The 22,444-nt window shown below is 39.8% G+C and overlaps 1 protein-coding gene and 1 pseudogene across 1 annotated transcript; both read left to right on the top strand.

Annotated features, from left to right (window-relative positions):
• LOC100521604 lies at positions 6,997–7,918 on the top strand (annotated as a pseudogene).
• On the top strand, positions 15,187–16,125 carry LOC100521430 (olfactory receptor 7C1-like). Its single transcript, XM_003123265.3, has one exon. It carries the CDS (start codon positions 15,187–15,189, stop codon positions 16,123–16,125), a length of 939 nt encoding a protein of 312 aa, XP_003123313.1.

Genomic DNA, 22,444 nt, shown 5'->3' with positions numbered 1-22,444 from the left:
GCCCCAGAGTGGGACTGCTGGGTCATAGGGTAGTTCTATGTATAGATTTATAAGGTATCTCCATACTGATCTCCATAGTGGTTGTAACAGCTTACATTCCTACCAACAGTGCAGGAGGGTTCCCTTTTCTCCACACCCTCTCCGGCATTTGTTATTTGTGGACTTATTTATTAATTTTTTTTAGAGACAAAGACACAGGTAAATATTTATGTAATTTTAACTTGAGGGAAATCTTTGTCAATGTAGGACACAAAAATGTTAAAGCCATTCAGAAAAAGATTGGACTAGGTAGAGATTTAAAAGTTGCATATAATCAAACTGCTATTAAAAGGATAAAAGTTGTTTTAAAAAGTTTTTAAAAAGCAAAAAATGACAATCTGGGGAGACTGTAATATCCTTCTTACTCAAATCTGGAACAAGACAGGGATGCCCACTCTCACCACTGCTCTTCAACATAGTTTGGAAGTCCTAGCCACAGCAATTAGACAAACAAAAGAAATAAAAGGCATCCAAATAGGAAGAGAAGAGATCAAACTGTCACTGTATGCAGATGACATGATACTATACCTAGAAAACCCGAAGGACTCAACCCAAAAACTACTTGAACTGATGAAGAAATTCAGCAAAGTAGCAGGATATAAGATTCACATTCAGAAGTCAGTTGCATTTCTGTATACCAGCAATGAAATATTAGAAAAGGAATACAAAAATACGATACCTTTTAAAATTGTACCTCCCAAAATCAAATACCTCGGAATACACCTGAACAAGGAGATAAAGGACCTATATGCCGAGAACTATAAAACTTTAATCAAAGAAATCAAAGAAGATGTAAAGAAATGGAAAGATATTCCATGTTCCTGGATTGGGAAAATCAATATTGTAAAAATGGCCATACTACCCAAAGCAATCTACAGATTCAATGCAATCCCTATCCAATTACCCAGGACATTTTTCACAGAACTAGAACAAACAATCCAAACATTTATATGGAACCACAAAAGACCCAGAATCGCCAAAGCAATCCTGAGAAACAAAAACCAAGCAGGAGCATCACTCTCCCAGACTTCAAGAAATACTACAAAGCCACAGTCATCAAAACAGTGTGGTACTGGTATCAAAACGGACACACAGACCAATGGAACAGAGTAGAGAATCCGGAAATAAACCCTGACACCTAGGGTCAATTAATCTTTGACAAGGGAGGCAAGAACATAAAATGGGAAAAGGAAAGTCTATTCAGCAAGCATTGCTGGGAAACCTAGAAAGCTGCATGCAAAGCAATGAAACTAGAACACACCCTCACACCATGCACAAAAATAAACTCCAAATGGCTGAAAGACTTAAATATACAACAGGACACCATCAAACTCCTAGAAACATAGGCAAAACACTCTCTGACATCAACATTATGAATATTTTCTCAGGTCAGTCTCCCAAAGCAATAGAAATTAGAGCAAAAATAAACCCATGGGACCTCATCAAACTGAAAAGCTTTTGCACAGCAAAGGAAACCAAAAGAAAACAAAAAGACAACTTTCACAATGGGAGAAAATTGTTTCAAATGATGCAACCAACAAGGGCTTAATCTCTAGAATATATAAGCAACTTATACAACCCAACAGCAAAAAAGCCAATCAATCAATGGAAAAATGGGCAAAAGACCTGAATAGACATTTCTCCAAAGAAGATATACAGATGGCCAACAAACACATGAAAAAATGCTCAACATCGCTGATTATAAGAGAAATGCAAATCAAAACTACCATGAGATACCACCTCACACCAGTCAGAATGGCCATCATTCATAAATCCACAAATAACAAGTGCTGGAGGGGCTGTGGAGAAAAGGGAACCCTCCTGCACGGTTGGTGGGAATGTCAACTGGTACAGCCACTATGGAGAACAGTTTGGAGATACCTTAGAAATCTATACATAGAACTTCCATATGACCCCACAATCCCACTCTTGAGCATCTATACGGACAAAACTCTCCTTAAAAGAGACACATGCACCTGCATGTTCATTGCAGCCCTATCCACAATAGCCAGGACATGGAAACAACCCAAATGTCCATCAACAGAGGAATGGATTCGGAAGAAGTGGTATATATACACAATGGAATACTACTCAGCCATAGAAAAGAAAGACCTAATGCCATTTGCAGCAACATGGATGGAACTAGAGACTCTCATCCTGAGTGAAATGAGCCAGAAAGACAAAGACAAATACCATATGATCTCACTTATAACTGGAATCTAATATCCAGCACAAATGAACATCTCCTCAGAAAAGAAAATCATGGACTTGGAGAAGAGACTTGTGGTTGCCTGATGGGAGGGGGAGGGAGTGGGAAGGATCGGGAGCTTGGGCTTATCAGACACAACCTAGAATAGATTTACAAGGAGATCCTGCTGAATAGCATTGAGAACTATGTCTAGATACTCATGTTGCAACAGAACAAAGGGTGGGGGAAAAATGTAATTGTAATGTATACATGTAAGGATAACCTGACCCCCTTGCTGTACAGTGGGAAAATTAAAAAAAAAAAAAAGTAAGAGAAAGAAAAAAAAATAAGAAGCAAACATATACATATAATAATAAACTCAAAAAAAAAAAAGAAATGGCTTTGATTCTATTCAGGAATGTTCCCTCTATACACACTTTGGCGAGGGTCTTGATCATGAATGGATGTTGGACTTTGTCAAATGCTTTTTCTACATCGATTGAGATGATCACATGATTTTTGACTTTTTTTTTGTTAATGTGGTGTATGTTGCTGATTGATTTGCGTATGTTGAACCATCCTTGTGAACCTGGGATGAACCCAACCTGGTCATGGTGTATAATTTTTTTGGTATGTTGTTGGATTCGGTTGGCTAAGATTTTGTTGAGAATTTTTGCATCGATATTCATCAATGATATTGGCCGATAGTTTTCTTTTTTGGTGGTATCTCTGTCTGGTTTTGGAATGAGGGTGATGGTGGCATCATAGAATGTCTTTGGGAGTATTCCTTCTTCTTCAACCTTTTGAAAGAGTTTCAGGAGGATGGGCACCAATTCCTCTTTATATGTTTGATAGAATTCACCTGTGAAGCCATCTGGTCCTGGACTTTTATTTGTAGGGAGTGATTTTATGACCTCTTCAATTTCATTTCTAGTGATCGGTCTGTTCAGTTGGTCTGTTTCTTCTTGATTCAGTTTTGGCAGGCTGTAAGATTCTAGAAAATTGTCCATTTCTTCCAGATTGTCAAACTTGTTGCCATATAATTGTTCATAGTATTCTCTTGTGGTTTTTTGTATTTCTGCTGTATCCGTTGTGATTTCTCCTTTTTCCTTTCTAATTTTGGTGATTTGGGTTCTTTCTCTCCTCTTTTTAGTGAGTCTGGCCAGGGGTTTGTCAATTTTGTTCACCTTTTCAAAGAACCAGCTCTTGGTTTTATTCATTTTCTCTCTTGTTTTTTGAGTCTCTATTTTATTGATTTCTTCTTTGATATTTATAAATTCCTTCCTTCTGCTGACTTTAGGACTTTTTTGTTCTTCTTTTTCTAATTCGTTTAGGTGGAGGGTTAAGTTGTCAATTTGGGATCTTTCTTCTTTTTTGAGAAAGGCCTGGATTGCTATAAATTTCCCTCTGAGCACTGCTTTCGCAGCATCCCATAGATTTTGAGAGGTTGTGTCTTCATTATCATTTGTTTCAAGGTAGTTTTTAATTTCCTTCTTGATTTCCTCATTGACCCATTGGTTTTTTAGTAGCATGTTGTTTAGTCTGCATGTAGTAGGTTTTTTCTCTTTGCTTTGCCCATGGTTGATTTCTAATTTCATGGCATTGTGGTCAGAAAAGACACTTGAGATTATTTCTATGCTCCTAAATTTATTGAGGTTAGCTTTGTGTCCCAATATGTGGTCGATTCTTGAGAATGTTCCATGTGCATTTGAGAAGAATGTGTATTCTGATTTTTGTGGATGTAGTGTCCTGAAGATATCAATGAAGTCTAACTTTTCTATTGTTTCCTTTAGGATCTCTGTTGCTTTATTGGTTTTCTGTCTAGAGGATCTGTCCATTGATATGAGGAGGGTATTAAGGTCTCTTAATATGATTGTATTCTCATCAATATCTCCCTTTATGTCTGTTATATTTGATGTATGCGGAAGAGTTTTTAAAGGTGATGTTCCACTCCTCCTGCAAAGAGTTTTGTTTCTTTGCTCATTTTTTTCCTTTTAATGAGTATATTTCATTTATTATCAGAATGAACTATCATACTTCACATTATTTTTTCTAGGAAATTGTTTACTTTTATATTTCAACTATTATATATAAATTTTATGTGATCATCTCATATATATTTTTATTTTCTCTCTACTTGACTTTCTGTTTTGTGTAATTTTTGTTTTGTATTCTTGATCACTTTTTTCTTAGTCATTTTCATTTGAATGTCATAAGCAAAGATAATTGATGGTTTCTGTGTATGTTTATGAAAGATTCCTAGCATTTGAAAACTTGTGGTAGAATGACAGAAGTGCAAGAACATACGTAGAAGGAATTCCTAGCATAAGAAAAATTACTTTAATAAAATAATAAACTTTCATGAAGATCTGTCACTGATCTGAATAGCTGGTGGGATACTGGGAAGCTTTAGGGATATTTCCAAATGCCATCCTGCTGAAACAGTGTGCCATGTTAACAAGGAATTTTTTTTTTTTTTTTTTTAGTGCTGCAACTGCAGCTTATGGATTCTCAGGCTAGAGGTAGAATCAGAGCTGCAGCTGCTGGCCTATGCCATAGCCACAACAATGCAGGATCCAAGCCGCATCTTTGACATCCACCACAGCTCACAACAGTGCCAAATTTCTGACCCAGTGAGTGAAGCCAGGGATCAAACCTGCATCCTCATGGATATTACTCAGGTTCATAACCCACCAAGCCACTATGGGAACTCCAGAATCTGCATACTTTTGATAGCTCATTTTAAAATTTGATTGGACAAATTTTTGAAAAAATATTGTTTGTAAAATAATAAGTTGGAATTAGTCAACATAAACATTTTCTTGTTTTTAAAAATTCACTGATCTATAGTTTTGTTTTTCAATATTTACTGCCTGGTATTTATTTTTTTAGATTTCTTGTTAAGCCATTTGTTCCAACATTGAAAAATCTTCTAGCACTTTATATGCTTGGTGATTAAAAAAGAAAAAAATGTAATGTGGAGTTCCTGCTGTGGCTCAGAGGCTTAAGGAGCTGGTGTTGCCTCAGCTGTGGTGTAGGTTGCAGCTTCATCTCAGATTTGACCCCTTGCCTGGAACCCCCATATGTAATGGATGTGGACAAAAAAGAAAAAAAAAAGGTAACATAAAATTTTGGTAGAAGTTTTAGAAACTGCAGCAGGATAACAATTTACATCTTGGTGCATTTACCTGTAACATGTGCACTTATGTTACATACAAAACATTATTTCCAGATTTGACTCTTTGAGGCTGAAACTGGTTTAACAAGTGTTACCCTACCAGAAATAAGACTGCCACACTTGATTATTGTTATATTTTAAAATACTGTGCTTTCAGAGGTGAAAAAGGTCACTCCGATTGTGTTCTAGTCATGGTTGTTTTTAGTGAAATGGCACAATGATGAAGACTCTGGGCGCTTTGGAATGTCCCCTCACAGTAGGCACAATTCAGGGTGCTGGGCACCAAATTGCCACGCTGTGTCTTCCTGGCTGAGTGACCTTAGGCAAATCACCTGACATTCTTCTACCTCGGTTAACATGAAGGTTAAAATGGAAGCTTCTGCCTAGAGCTGTGGTGAAGATTAAATGAGCTGATATCAGGAAATAGCTTAAAGGAGTGCCTGCTGCTGTTACCTACGTGATGGCCATTGTTGTTGTCAGACAAAAGAAGCAAGTTACCTGTTATGTAGACACCAGAAGTGCTGAAATGCCAAGGCCATGGTGGTAGGAACCTGGCCTATCTTACAGCATCCCTGAGGGGAGACATTCAAGGGAAATCATCAAGGTGGCCCTGGAAGGGCAGCCTCCAACCTGCCTTTTTTTTTTTTTTTTTGGCCTTTTAGGGCCACTCCCAAGGCATATGGAATTTCCCAGGCTAGGTGTCGAATACAGCTGCCAGCCTACACCACAGCCATAGCAACTCCGGATCCGAGTCACATCTGCGACCTATACCACAGCTCAGGGGAACACCTGATACCCAACCCACCGAGTGAGGCCAGGGATCAAACCCACATCCTCATGGATAGTAGTTGGATCTGTTTTGCTGAGCCACAGTGGGAGCTCCCTATGCTTTTCTTTTCTGAGGGGAGAGGCAGAAACACTCAGGGGAGTGGGAGGGAGTGTCCTCTCTCAGGGTCTTGGATGACTACTGTGCCCAGACCCACCAGCTACTCTCTGTAAAAGTGCAACCTGAGAGGCGGCACTTCCAGGCATCCACATTGCTGGGCATGACCTGGGATGGACACTGTGCATTGCAAGACAGCAAGCTGCCAACCTAAAGAGTGTGTGATAGTCAACTAGTTAACAACTTGGTATGGGCACAGGCTCACCCAGGTTCTGAAAGTTGCAGGTAGTAATCCTTTACTTTCTGGGTCATTGGGAACACTTAGGGTACACAAAGCAGCTGCCCTTTGCCAAAGTACAGCAGTATTATGGTGAATAGCGACCCACACCATGAAGGACGATGGACTATTCATCCAGAGACAATGGCTACTTGCCTCTGGATTAGATAAGAAGAGGAGATTAGATTTCCCCCCAAATGATAGCTGTATAAGATAATGAGGTTTGTAATGCTCTCAGATATTGAATAGCAAATTATTGGTCAAAAATAATAAATACATAAATAATTTACCAATTGACTTAAAAGAGAAACAAAACCAAAATCTGTGTTTATTTCTGAGGTGTCATTAATAAAGATAAAATTTTATCTTAGGTACTGCTGTTTGTTTAATTAGCATTGCTTTGTTGTTTGCCTGGCAGAATTATCAGCAACATGAATGCAGGAAACCAAACAGAGGTCTTGGAATTCCTCCTCCTGGGCCTCTCCGAGGATGCAGAATGGCAGCCCCTCCTCTTTGGGCTGTTCTTGTCCATGTACCTGGTCTCCATGCTTGGGAACCTGCTCATCATCCTGGCTGTCAGCTCTGACTCCCACCTCCACACCCCCATGTACTTCTTCCTCTCCCACCTGTCTTTTTCGGATATTTGTTTCAGATCCACCACTGTCCCCAAAATGCTGGTGAACATCCAGACAGTGAGCAAAGCTATCACCTACGCAGGCTGCATCACCCAGATGTATTTTTACTTAATCTTCGGGTACCTGGACCACTTCCTCCTGACCGTGATGGCTTATGACCGCTTTGTGGCCATCTGTCATCCCCTGCACTACAGGACCATGATGAACCTGCACCTTTGTTGCCTGCTGGCTCTCGTCTCTTGGTCCCTCAGTTTCCTAATCACCCTCTTCTACAGTCTGATGGTGCTGCATCTCTCATTCTGCACACACACCTAAATTCCCTGCTGAGGTGCTCAAGTCCTCCTGTTCAGATGCTCTCAGCAATTACATCATGCTGTTTTCTGTGACTGGTGTGCTGGGTATTCCTCCAGTGACTGGGATCCTTGTCTCTTACTCTAAGATTATTTCCTCCATATTGAAAATGTCCTCAGTGGAGGGGAAGTACAAAGCGTTTTCCACCTGTGGGTCTCACCTAACGGTCATTTCCTTATTCTATGGGACAGGGTTAGGTGTGTACCTCAGTTATGCCTTCTCTGCCTCCTCCTCAAAGGGGGCAGTGGCCTCAGTGATGTACACCATGGTCACCCCCATGCTGAACCCCTTCATCTACAGCCTGAGGAACAGGGACATGCAGGGGTCCCTGAGAAAATGTGTCAGCAGGTCTTTCTTCTCCCTGTGAAGGGCCACTGCTGCTATGAGTGGGGAGTTACTGTGATAACCCAGGGTCAAAACCCTGCCAGTCAGAAACAGTGAATCTTCGCCTTTGTTGAGGGAGTGCCTTGTCCGTCTTTATCTGAAATACCATTGCTTGAGTCTCCTCCGTGTTTTCACCTCCAAAGCAAGTGCTTCTCAAGAACTTCCTTTTGTGACTTTTATACCCTCTTTTCTGTGCACAAATGTTCATCCTTGGTCTCCTCCACACAATCAAGACAGTCATCAATCACCCACCAGAATGGCTCAAATTTTGTGTTTTCCATTGACACCAAAGCCCGTTTTGGGTAAGAAAGATGAATCTACTCTGTGAAGGTCTCCTCAAACTTATTCTGTACAGTAGTACTCTCTAGAGACAAACATAATTGGTCTTAGCAGCAGCCCTTCACATTCTTAATTAAAGGTTGCACTGCCCCATTCATACTTGTTCTGGACTGAAGGTTTCGGGCCCCCCAACATTTGTGTTGAAACCCTACTCTCCTTGCGATGGTGTTGGGATGTGGGGCTTTTGGGAGGTGGCTAAGATTTGATAAGGTCATGGGGATGGAGCCCCCATGATAGGATGGGTCCCCATGTGAGAGCATGAGAGCACCTGCCTTCTCTCTGTTTTCTGCCCTGAGAGGATAATAGAGCAGTGGAGAATCTGAAACCCTGAAGAGAATCTTCACTAGAACTTGATTATACTGGCCTCCTGATCTCAGACTTCCAGCCTCCAAAACTTCGAGAAACACATTTTTTGTTGTTGTTGTTGTTTACAAGCCCCTTAGCTGTTTGTAGTATGGCAGTCCAGAGGGTTAGGAAATAAATGGAAGACTTTGTGTAACTCATCTCTTTTCTGATACAATTTCCCAAGTTGCCCATATTTTCTCTATATACAATGATTTGTCAGGCTTCCTATTCGTCAAAATCGTTATAAAAATGTTTCCCGTATTTGTCTGCATAAGGTTGCTTCCAATCCATGTTTTCCCTATAATTGTTTTTTGATGTTAAGAACTTGTGCTTTCAGATGAACCTGTCTGCATCACAAACAGACACTCACAGACATGGAGAATAGACCTGTGGTTGCAAAGGGAGAGGGGGAGGAGGTGGTATGGACAGGAATTTTGGGATTAGTAGATGCAAACTATTATATTTAGAATGAATAAGCAATGAGGTCTAGCTTTATACCGTAGAGAACCAATAATTTGTGGTAGAACATCATAGAAGATAATATGAGAAAACCAAAGTGTATATATTTATAGCAGGGTCACTTAGCTGTACAATGGAAATCGACAGAAAATTGTAAATCAACTCTAAATTTTTTTAACAAAAATATTTTGTGCTAATATCCTACTTAAAAATAATTATTTATTGAATTCCCTCTCTGGCATAGTGGGTTAAGAATCAGACTGCAAAGGTTGGGGTCACTACAGGCACCAGGGTTTGATCTCTGACCTGGCATTGCTGCAGCTTAGGCTTGGATTTAACCCCTGGCCTAGGAGCTTCGATATGCCTGGGTGTGACCATAAAAAATTGTATTAGTTCCTAATGGTAATTTGAACAAGATTTTTAAAATATGAAAATCTCATTCTGTTAAGTGCCATATTCATAATTTCCTCCCAGAGTGATACGTGCTTTCTGTGATATGAAATGATCATCCTATCCAGGATGAGAGGAGAAGAGTATTTCTAGGACAGCCCATTTCTCCTCATTTACTCAGAATATCACTAGATTTTCTGTCCCATCTATTCCTTGTAGTTCTTAGCGTCTTAACGCCTTGTTGCCTGCCCCAAACAAAAAGTCAGACTTGAATAGTTCAGTCAAACAGCCAAAGTCTCAAGACTGTCCCTATCAGCAATGAATGTGATGTATGCAGTGACAAAGATCAGATTATCTCCAGGTTACTTTGTTTAAAGAAAAAATTAATATTCATGAGAAGGTTGTCTTACAGCTTTATAGCTTTATCCTAGTACAATCAAGTGTCTGTCCATGTCTGTATCTGTACATCTATATACTAGATTTCAGATTAAGCCACCAACATGCCTGTGAGCTCTTCCTTCTCAGTGTCTTCAAGAATTAGGAGGATTTCAAAGGACACAGATGAAGGAGGGTGTTTCTTAGGGCATGGACAAGCCAGTGGGCACAGTGGAATATTTTCAGGGGTCAAAGATGTTTGGTGGTAGGAGAAGAGTCACATGAAAATATATGGGTGATGCAAACTGTTAATCTTGGAATGGATTTACAATGAGATGCTGCTGTGTAGCATTGCTAACTCTCTCTACATACTTATATTGCAGCAGAACAAAGGGAGGAATAAAATGTATGCATGTGAGTGTAACTTAGTCCCTATGCTGTAGAGTGGAAAAATAAATAAAATAAAATAATAATAAAAAAATATATGGGTGAGAGATCTGGAAAGAGTGAAAGAGTAGAAAGTCTTATGTGGGCATGTATATTGAGTTCACTGAAAGTTTTCCAGAGACTTGTTCTCACCATTGCTCTGGAAGAAAAGTGAAAAGGAGCAGTCACCCACAGTTCATGTGATGGTGGGCTTATTGTCTCCCTAGCCCTGTGCTCATGCCAATGCCATGATACTTTTTTAGAAAAAAATTTTTATGAAAGTATAGTTGACTTACAACTTTACTTTAATTTCTGATGTGACCCAGTCATACATATATATCTTTTTGGATGCTCTTTTCCATCATGTTCTAACCCAAGAGATTAGACATAGTGCCTTGTACTGTACAATAAGACCTCAATGCTTATCCCTTCTAAATGTAAATATTTGCATCTACCAATCCAAAACTCCCAGTCAGTTCCATTCCTCTCCTTCTCCCCGCAGCAAACACAAGTCTGCTCTCCATGTCCCTGATCTGTTTCTCCAGTAGCTATGATCATTTGTGCCGTATTAAATTACACATAAGTGATATATTTCATTTGTCTTTTTCTTTCTGACTTGCTTCAATTAATATAAGAATCTCTAGTTGCATCCATGTTGCTGAAATGGCATTATTTTGTTCTTTTTTATAGGTGAATAGTATTCCATTGTATCTATGTACCACATCTTCTTAATCCGTTCATCTGTCAATGGATATTTAGGTTGTTTCCATGTCTCGGCTATTGTGAACAGTGCTGCAATGAACATAGGAGGGCATGCGTCTTTCTGAATGAACGTTTTGTCTGGAAATATGCCCAGGACCTTAGTCAGCTGCCCTTCATCTCTGGAGCTGTCTCATAGTCTATCTCTGTGCAGTCCAAGATGGTAACCACCAGCTAAACATGATTATTTAGCACATTTCAAGTGCTGACTCACCCATGTGCCTAGTACCATATTTAGGCAGTGCAGATATAAATTATTTTCATTATCACAAAAAGTTCTATTGGAGAACATTTTTCTACCCATTTGTGGGGAAATAAAATTTTCCTGGATTTCTCGGTGCTCTTGCAGTGAGAGCCCTAGCCTCCCAAGACATCGGAAAGTATACGAAATAAGGATAGAGAATGTTAGATTTCAGTTCCCTCAGAAATGTTTTGCTCTTGTTATGTGAATGAGCCAAAGATGGCCTCTGCGTATTGGCCCCGAGTGTGTGTATATTTTCCCTGTGGGTGATGACTCTTCAGTGCAAAAGCCTGTCAGCACCAAACTTAACTTTTCAAACATCCAGTTTTTAAAAATAGCCCAATCGCATTTGAATCCATTTAGAGTTGCCTGCTTTGCACACCCTGAAAAACTCCTTGGACAGCTGTTACCTATTGATGATAAAAGGACCTGTGGATTTAATGCCTCAAGCAGCTCTCGCCCTTCCCTTCCATGGCTCTCTGACCCAGGGACCCAGTGTTCCTGTGGGAAAAAGTGAGCTCAGGGTTTCCTACTTTGCCATCTCAGACACTTTTCACCTATGACATATTTTGTTCAGTGAGATGTACATTTCATTTTTACCATGTGAAAACCAATTTTTTTAACTCTGTGCTTGTCTTTGCCCCCATTATCTTAAAAATTTGTTTTTATTTTATTTTATTTTATTTTATTTTATTTTATTTTATTTTATTTTATTTTATTTTATTTTATTTTATTTTATTTTATGTCTATGGCCACACCTGTGGTATGTGGAAGCTCCCAGGCCAGAGACTGGATCTGAGCCTCAGCTGTGAACTACACCAGAACTGTGGTAATGCCTGATATTTTAACCCACTGTACCAGCTGGGGATCAAAACCAGGGATCAAACCCAGGTCTCTGCAGCAATCCAAGCCACTGCGGTCAGATCTTTAATGTGCTACACTACAGCGGCAACTCCTAAAAGCCCCTTTTTATTTTCTAATTACCATGTCACACTTTTCTATCTATTTTGTTGTCAGACATTTTGTCCAGTCACAGCTATGCCAATTACAGGATATAATTGCAACAAATTGATCATTTTCTCTATGTTATTCATCCCTAAAATGGAGGTAATAACCTTTATGTCATGGTTATTATTAAATGAATGAATTATAATAAAGAGTGTGGTATTCACTGTTATTAAATTTTTTAATAAGTCCTCTTAACAATGAACACTGTTCTCTTTATCAACATTTGTTTATTTAATAGTAATCCTGAGCTAAGAGTTATTGTCTCTATTTAGGATGTTTGACAGAGTAGAGAAGCAGCAGTGTTGTGTGTTATTCATATATATTCATATACTCTGAATAATATATTCAGATTTTCACACCTGATAGAGCAAGTCTTTGATTTAGGGTGCTGTCAGGGTCTTCAGTGGCCCTATACAATCAGTATTTAAGGATGATCACTGGCAAAGAACAAGTAGTTTGATACTAATTGAATGCTTTTCAGAGAGAATCATGAGCCCTGTGGGACATCATGCCTAAGAAGAAGAGAAATTATAGGGTGAAAAAAAACATGACTGTCCCCAAATTACCCATGTGGGAATAGAACTGTCAAGCAGAGTTTCCATTTTTATTATGTTTTTTCTTTCCCAAGGGCAAAGCTGTTTGGAAATGGAGTAACACTAGGAATATTTATTTAATTAGGTGCTTTGAGAATTCAACCCTGGATGCCCCTGAAAGGATAAATTCTCCTTGTCTGTCCCTGTGCTCCCAGCTCACTGACCCCAGCCCAAGAAAAATATTGTCACCTTGCTGATCCCAGGTCTATTTGGACCTTATTCCATCTTTCATTCTGGAGATCTTGCACCATCCTTTATCCTTCCATCCATCAGTGCAACCAGATATTCTTCCCTGCTATCATCTGAGTGATCCATTTGGGCTTAGTAAGTGCTCAGAAAGAGGAGTGTGTATTCATGCACATGGAGGAGGCTTTTGTGAGCAGCAAAGTAACTCCAGGGACATGGACAAAGTAGTGGCTAAGAGCTTCTAGTAAAAATTCCTAAAGAGTTTAAGTTTGTGGCTTCTAAGAGGAATCCAGACTCTGGAGTGAATTAAATGATGCTGATAATGAGACATTTTCTTTATAACTTCCATGGTATTCTGACTGCCATTTCAGGGCTTGGTATGATACAGCCTGTTTTTTGAGCTAGATTTTCCTTATCATTTAGGGAACTAGGTTATCTTTCTTAATGTGCTATAAGTGTTCCTCCAACCACACATCTTGTATTATAGCCCCCTGCCCATTGGAGACACATTTATTTTATTTATTAATTTATTTTTTATACTTTAAAATTTACAAATGACCTTAAATTTTGGTAAATGGTTGTGTCATCATTTTCAGAATATATCTGTTTGAGGTATCTATGTATACATTTACAATATTTTTCTTAATTTTAAGCAGTCTTCAACTGTGAGGATAAATGCTTCTTTGTCATGTTGAATGCATTTTGATATTATTGGACTATATTTGGCTGATGTTTGTATTACTGTCATACAACACCATAAATGGAATGCCTGGAAAAATTTTACTATGCTTGGATGAATTTTTGAAAGCCATAGCAACCCAAAGAAGTCATTTTGTCACTCTACTCATTTTTCTCTTCATTGTCATATTTTATTTCTATCAGAATGAATTTTGATGCTTCCTATTTTTAAGGAATATAATCTACTGAGTTCTCTCTTGAATCAAAGTTATAGCATCCCAGTGAAAGCAGCTTCCATGGAAAAGTGAAGATTAACAGAAAAGAACAAGCATATTTAAATAGAATACAGGGTTAGAAGGTGACCAGCAGTCTTGAAAGGCTGCTTCCCACCCTGGAAAGCATCAGAACCAAGATCATCACTTCCATCTCTTTCCATTTCTCTCTCCTTCCCATATTTTTTAGGCCAAGTGATCTACACAATCCCATTCTAAGAACTTGTGTCACTGCATTCAGCTCCACAGACGGTAATTCCCAAATCCTAAAATGTACTGAGCCATGGTTTCTCTATGTTTCCATAATATTCCAGGCACTGTTCTTTAAAACATCAACTCATTTATTTCTCACAACAATCCTCTGGAGTAGGTATCATTAATAATCCCGTTTCACCAGGTAGGAAATGAGGAAGTGAGAAAGCAGAGAAATTGGCTAAGATCAGTGAGGGGTGGAGCAAGGGTTCAAGGTGGAGCAGAGAGATTCTAGGATCCACCTTTTGACATGATACTTACTACCACACCTTAGCAGTTCAGTACAGTGATTCTGAAGTGCAAGCTGCCTTCTTTGCAAGCATAGTGATGGACAGTCCTAACACCCGATTCTAGGTTAACGTGTCTTATCAAGTCCATCCCTTCAATTATTAACTAAAATATGAATTTTATTTGGAAGTTTCTCCAGTGAAGCTCTTTGTCCAGATTGAGTGAGACACCACTCTCTTACCAAATTAGTTGGTGTCATGGGGCAGCGGGGCCAGAGCACACCCAATTACACATGACTGTGCTAGAGTACTAAGTAAATGAAGGAAAAGGCAAAATCATCCAAGGGGCAAGTTTCAGCATCACCAAAGGAAAAATGTTCAAACGATTGATGTGCAGAATCTAAAAGGGGCTGATGCTGAGCTGGACACCACAGAGGTTGGTGGTCTCTTGAGACAGATTTTGAGGGGCATGACCAATTTTTGATAAAGATCAGACGAAGGGAATATATTATCCCTTAAAATTGATAACTGTATAAGATACTGATATCTGTAATCACTCCCAGTGAATGAAAACTAATTTGTTATTGAAAGTGTAGTTTTTTTTCCTGTGTGTTGGCTTGGGGGAGGTTGATTGTATGATAAAAATCTTTTAATATTTGGGGACTCCTGTTTGTTTGTTTTATGGCAGAATTCTCAGCTCCATGGATGCAGGAAACCAAACATGGGTCTTGGAATTCCTCCTCCTGGGCCTCTCAGAGGATGCAGAACAGCAGCCCCTCCTCTTTGGGCTGTTCTTGTCCATGTACCTGGTCTCCATGCTTGGGAACCTGCTCATCATCCTGGCTGTCAGCTCTGACTCCCGCCTCCACACCCCCATGTACTTCTTCCTCTCCCACCTCTCTTTTTCTGATATTTGTTGCAGTTCCACCATAGTTCCCCAAATGCTGTTGAACATCCAGACAGCGAGCAAAGCCATCATCTATTCAGGCTGCATTACCCAGATGTATTTTTCCTCAGTTTTTTTGTGCTTGGACAACCTCCTCCTGACCGTGATGGCTTTTGACCGCTTTGTGGCCATCTGTCACCCCCTGCACTACAGGATCATGATGAACCCACTCCTCTGTGACCTGCTGGCTCTATTCTCTTGGTCTGTCAGTATCCTTTTCCCCCTCATCCCATGTCTGATGGCACTGCATCTCTCATTCTGCACACACACGGAAATTCCCCACTTCTTCTGTGAACTGGCTGAGGTGCTCAAGTCTGCCTGTTCTGATGCTTTCAGGAATTATATTGCTATGTATTCTCTGACTGGCCTGCTGGCTATTCCTCCACTGACTGGAATCATTGTCTCTTACTCTAAGATTATTTACTCCATATTAAAAATGTCCTCATTGGAGGGGAAGTACAAAGCATTTTCCACCTGTGGGTCTCACTTAACGGTCATTTCCTTATTCTACGGGACAGGGTTAGGTGTGTACCTCAGTTCTGCCTTCTCCCCCTCCTCCTCAAAGGGGGCAGTGGCCTCAGTGATGTACACCGTGGTCACCCCCATGCTGAACCCCTTCATCTACAGCCTGAGGAACAGGGACCTGCAGGGGGCCCTGAGGAAATTTGTCAGCAGGTCTTCCTTCCCCCTGTGAATGATCATGGATGCTGTGAGAGGGTAGTTACTATGACAACCAAAGAACAATTCCCTGGCAGTCAGAAATACCAAATCTTTGACTTCATTGTGGTGGTGAATTGTCCTTCTTTATCTGAAATATCATCATGGGTTTTTCTGCGTTTATACATCCGTGAGAAACTGCTTTCCACAAACTTCCTTTAGACACATTTATGCCGTCTTTCCTGTGCATAAATTTTTATCTTTGGTCTTGTCTGCATTAGCAATAGATATAGCGTATCAATATAGTCATAAAGTCATCCTCCCGAAGGACCAAAAACCTTCTATATATGCTGTCCGTGATATGAAATGATCTTCCTAACCAGGATGAGATTAGAAGGATATTTCCAGGACAGCCGATTACTCCTCAATTTACCCACAATATTACTAGATTTTCTTTCATATATATCTTCATATTTCTCAGCATCTTCAAATCTTGTTCCCCTCTCTGTGTTCAACTTGAATAGTTCAAACAAACTGCCAGAAGTCTCAAGGCTGTACTATCAGCCAGTGAATAGTGTTGTATTCAGTGACAAAGATAAGATTTTCACCAGAATACTTTGTTTAAAGAAGAAAATTAATATTCACAAGAGGGTTGTCTTATGCTAGAACAATTGAGTATATGTCCATGTCTGTGTCTGTATATCTATATGCTAGATTTCAGATTAAGCCACCAATAGGCCTCTGAGATCTTTTTTCTCAGTGTCTTCAAGAATAAGGAGGCTTTCAGGGGATGAAGATGAAGGGGGTCATTTCTTGGAGTATGGGCAACCTGTGGGGCAAGGTGGAACATTTTCAGGGGCCAGTGATGGTGTGGTGATGGGAAAAGAATCTCATGGGTGAGAGATGTGGAAATGGTAAAAGTGTAACATGTCTGAACCCACTGAGCCACAACAGGAACTCTGTGGGCATGTGTACCTAATTCACTTTATGGTTTCAGAGAATTATTCCCATGAGTGAATTGAAAGAGGTCTCACCCACAGTTCATGTGACAGTGGGCTTATCCTGTTCCTAGGCCTGTGCTTATGCCAATGCTCTGATCTTCTTTTTTATTAAATTTTTAAATTAAATTATAGTTGATTTACAACATTCCTTCAATTTCTGATGTACAGCAAAGTGACCCAGTCATACGTATACAACCATTTTTCTTTTTCATACTATGTTCCATCATGTTCTAACACAAAAACCGGCCATAGTGCCTTGTGCTATATGTAGGACGTCATTGCTTATCCCTTCTAAATGTAAGAGTTTGCATCTACCAATCCCAAACTTCCAGGCTAGCCCACTCCCTCCCCCTCCCCCCAGCAAACACAAGTCTGCTCTCCACATCCCTGATCTGTTTCTTCTGTAGATAGGATCATTTGCGCCCAAATTAGATTCCACATATAAGTGATATCATATGGTATTTGTCTCTCTCTTTCTGATTTACTTCACTTAGTATGAGAATCTCTAGTTGTATCCATGTTGCTGAAATGGCATTATTTTGTCCTTTTTAATGCCTCAGTAGTATTCCATTGAATATATGTGCAACATCTTCTCAATCCATTCATCTGTCAATGGACATTTATGTCATTTCCATGTTCTTGGATAGTGTGAATAGGGCTGCAATGAATATAGGGATGCACGTATCTTTTTGAATGAAAGTTTTGTCTGGATATATGCCCAAGACCGAAGCCCTGATCTCAGTCAGCTGCCCATCATCTCTGGAGCTGTCCCATAGTCTACCTCTGTGCACTCCAAGATGGTAACCTCCAGCTACACATGACTATTCACCACATTCCAAGTGCTCACTCACTCATGTGCCTAGAACCATATTTGGGCACTGCAAATATAAAACATTTTCATTATTGCAAAAAATTCTTTTAGAGGGCATTATGCTACCCATTTGTAGGGAAATAAAAAATTCCAGGATTTATTGGTGCTCTTGCTGTGAGAGCCCTAGCCTCCCAAGCCACTGCAAATTTTATGAAGGAAAGACAGAGCAATTCCCATCATGCCTCAGTGATTAAGGAGCCTGACTAGTATCCACGAGGATGTGGGTTCAATCCCTGGCCTTGCTCAGTCAGTTAAGGATCCAGCATTGAGCACTATTCACATTAGCCAAGACATGGAAACCACCCACATGTCCATCGACAGATGATTGGATTAGGAAGATGTGGTAGATGTACACAACGGAATACTACTCAGCCATAAAAATGAAATGACATAATGCCATTTGCAGCAACATGGATGGAACTAGAGACTCTCATACTGAGTGAAATAAGTCAGAAAGACAAAGACGAATACCGTATGATATCACTTATAACTGGAATCTAATATACAGCAACAATGAACATTTCCACAGAAAAGAAAATCTTGGACTTGGAGAATAGACTTGTGACTGCCCAATGGGGAGAGGGAGGGAGTGGGAGGCATCGGGAGCTTGGGGTTATTGGATGCAAACTATTGTGCTTGGAATGGATTTACAATGAGATCCTGCTGTGTAGCACTGAGAACTGTCTAGATACTTACATCGCAACAGAAAAATGGGAGGAAAAAAAATGTATACACGTATGTGTAACTTGGTCCCCAAGCTGTACAAGCAGAAAAAAAACATTGCTCCTACTATCACTTCACATTTCTTCATTGCCATTCCGTTTTCAAAGTCTTTACATTTGTATTTTCATTTTGATCATCCAAGAGAAGAGAGGTTGGTGTTATGGTTATTTTGGTGGTAAAGACAAAGAAATTGAAGCAAAGGAAAGAAATAAGACACTTGCTTAATGTCACTAAATCCAGTAGCTTACCAGTATAATTTAGCACCCCATGAATTAGTAGTAGTGATCGTAACAATAAACTGGCTTCACAGCCTTTTTCACTGTAAGAATTCAGTCGTTTTGGTATATAACTCAGTGGTTCAATTCCTGCAGAACCATGCCTGAGATTCCTGCCTACACAAATTCATCATACCACAATAATTTAGTTTGTGTAACTGAAGAGATTGTTTAATAGCAATTTCCTTGCTAATCACTTTCTAACGACAATCTACTTTAATACAATAGATTATAATAATTCACCTGCTACCTTAAGCAATGAATACATTACTATTTGCATATCAAAAAAAAGTATCCAGCATTGCTGTGTGCTGTGGCATAGGTTGCAGATGTGGTTGGGACCTCACGTTGCTATGGCTGTGGTGCAGGCCTGCAGCTATAGCTCTGATTCAATACCTAGCCTGGGAACCTCCATGCACCATAGGTGCAGCCCTAAACACACACACACACACACACACACACACACACACACACACACACAGGAAAGAAAAGAAAAAGATAATCTTAGATTTCACTTCCCTCAGAAACGTTTTGCTCTTGTTATGTGAATGAGCCAAAGATGGCCTCTGTGTATTGGCCCCAAGGATGTGTATAGCTTCCCTGTGGGTTAAGATGACTCTTCAGTGCAAAAGACTGTCAGCACCAAACTTAACTTTTCAAATATCCAGTTTTTAAAATTAGCCCAATCGCATTTGAAGCCTTTTAGATTTGCCTGCTTTGCACACCCTGAAAAACTCACTGGAGAGCTGTTACCAATGGATGATATAAAGACCTTACGGATTTAAGGCCCCAAGCAACACTCGCCCTTCCTTTCTATGACTCTCTGACCCAGGGACCCTGTGTTCGCATGAGAGAAAGTGGGCTCAGGGTTTCCCACTCTGTCATCTTGGACACGTTTTACCTATGATTTATTTTGTTCAGTGGGATGTAGAGATCTATTTTTACCTTGTGACAACCACTTTGTTCCAATTCTTTACCAGTCTTGTACCCCCACTATGTCATAAATGCATCATTTTATTTTATTTCATTTCAGTGGTATCACCTGTGACATATGACAGTTCCCAGGCCAGAGGCTGAATCCAAGCCTCAGCTGCAACCTACACCAGGGTGGTGGTAAGTCCGATACTTTCTCCCACCCCATCAGGCTGGGGATCAACCTGGGCCTCTGCAGCGATCCAAGCCACTGATGTCAGGTCCTTAACCCACAGAACCACAATGCAACTCCTGCAGGCCCCTTTTATTGTCAAATTCCCCTATCACAATTTTCTATTTATTGTAAAGTCAGGCATCTGACCCAATTCTGACTCTGCCACTTCCAGCCTATGATTGCATCGAATTGATCATCTACCCTACTATGATATTCATCCCTAAAATAGAGATAATAACCCTTGGGTCAGGGTTATGATTAGATAAACAAATAATAATAAAGAGTGTGGTATTCACTGTTCTTATTCTTGTTAAAGGTTTTATTAACAGTGACCACCAGGCTCTTTATTATTATTTGTTCATTTAATAATATCCTGGAACTAAGAGCTATTGTTTCTATTTTAGGGATGAGTAACAAAGTAGGGAAGCAACAGTGTTATGTATTATTCACATATATTGATATGACTATGAATAATATATTCATATACTCTGAGTAATATATTCATATATTCATAACTGGTAGAGCAAGTCTTTGATTTAGGGTGCTGTCAGGGTCTTAGTGGACCTATACAGTTGCTATTTAAGGCTGTTGACTGGCAAAGAACAAGCAGTTCAGATTCTAATGGGATATTTTTCAGGGAGAATCCTGAGCTACGTGGGACATCCTGTCTAAGGAGAAGAGAACTCCCAATGTGAAAAAAAATGACTGTTCACAAATTTCCCATGTGGGAGTAGAATTGTCAAGCACAGTTTCCATTTTTATTATGGTTCTTTCTTTCTCAAGGGCAAACCTGTTAGAAATAGAGTCACACCAGGAACATTTATTTAATTAGGCACTTTGAGACTCCAAATCTGGATGTCCCCAAAAGGATAAATGCTCCTTGTCTGTCCCTGTGCTCCCAGCTCATTGACCCCAGACCAAGAAGAATATTGTCACCTTGCTGATCTCAGGTCTATTTGGATCTCATACCAATGTTCTTTCTGGAGATCTCTCACTATCCATCCTTCCATCCATCAGTGCAACCAGATATTCTTCCCTGCTGTCATCTGGGTGATCCATTTGGGCTTAGAAAGTGCTTTCAGAAAGAGGAGTGCATATAAGTGCACATGGAAATTTTTTTGTGAGCAGTAAAATAATGCCAGGGGCAGGGACATTAATAGTGGCTGAGAGTGTCTAGTAAAATATTCCTAAATATTTTAGGTTTATGGTTCCTAAGAGGACTCCAGACTCTAGAGTGAATTAAATGATGTTAATGATGAGACTAGGTATACTTTTCTTACTGATAACTTCCATGGTAATCTGCCTTCCATTTCAACACTTCATATGATTCTGCCTGTTTGATTGAGCTAGGCTGTCCATATCATTTAAGGAAATAGTTTCTCTTTCTCTACGTGCTACAAGTGACCCTCCACGTGTAGCACATCTTGCATTAGAAACATCTTGCATTAGAAACCCTGCACTTTGATAGCATATTTATTCATTTTATTTTATTTACTTAATTTATTTTTTTGGCTATACCTGCAGCATGTGAAAGTTCCCGGGCCAGGGAACAAACCTGAGCCACAGCAATGACAATGCCAGATCTATAATCCTCTGAGCCACCAGGGACCTCCTGGAAGCACTTTTAAATTTTCAAATGACTTTCAATTTTGGTAAATGGTTCTTTCATCATTTTCAGAGTGTATCTATCTGTGTGAGGTATCTATGTATTATCTACAATATATTTCCTAACTTTAGCAGTCTTCCCTGTGTGGATAAGCACTTCCTTGTCGCATGGAATTCACTTAAGTTTTCTTTTTGTACTATCTTTGGCAGCTGTTTGTATTACTATCACATAACATCAGAAAAGAATGCCCAGAAAAGTTTTCCTATGCTCAGAATAATTTTTGAAGGCCATGACCACCCAAAGAAATCATTTGTCAGTCCACTCGTTTTCTTCGTCATTGATATATTTTATTTCAAATATTTTTTTTTGTCTTTTTAGGGCACATGGCACATGGAGGTTCCCAGGCTAGGTGTCCAGCCTTCCCCATACCCACAGCAACACAGGATCCAAGCTGCATCTGAGACCACACCACAGCTCACAGCAACGACAGATCCTAAACCCACTGAGCGAGGCCAGGGATTGAACTCGTGTCCTCATGGATGCTAGTCAGGTTCATTAACTGCTGAGCCATGGTGGGAACTCTGCAATCAAATAAATTTTTGATGCTTCTTTTTTTTTAAGGAAATAATCTAGTGAATGCTTTCTGGAATGCAAGTTATAGAAAGTAGGGGAAACCAGCTTCCATAGAAAATAGAAGATTACCAGAAAACACAAACATAGTTATCCAGAATGC

This window comes from Sus scrofa, chromosome 2, assembly GCF_000003025.6.
Source record: "Sus scrofa isolate TJ Tabasco breed Duroc chromosome 2, Sscrofa11.1, whole genome shotgun sequence".
NCBI classification, from domain to species: domain Eukaryota; kingdom Metazoa; phylum Chordata; class Mammalia; order Artiodactyla; family Suidae; genus Sus; species Sus scrofa.
The sequence above is the reverse complement of the archived record's forward strand: the minus strand, read 5'-3'. Positions and strand labels throughout refer to the sequence as shown.

Bases quoted from the DNA above. Each gene is read 5' to 3' on its own strand.
- LOC100521430 (XM_003123265.3), top strand. From the start codon at position 15,187: ATGGATGCAGGAAACCAAACATGGGTCTTGGAATTCCTCCTCCTGGGC.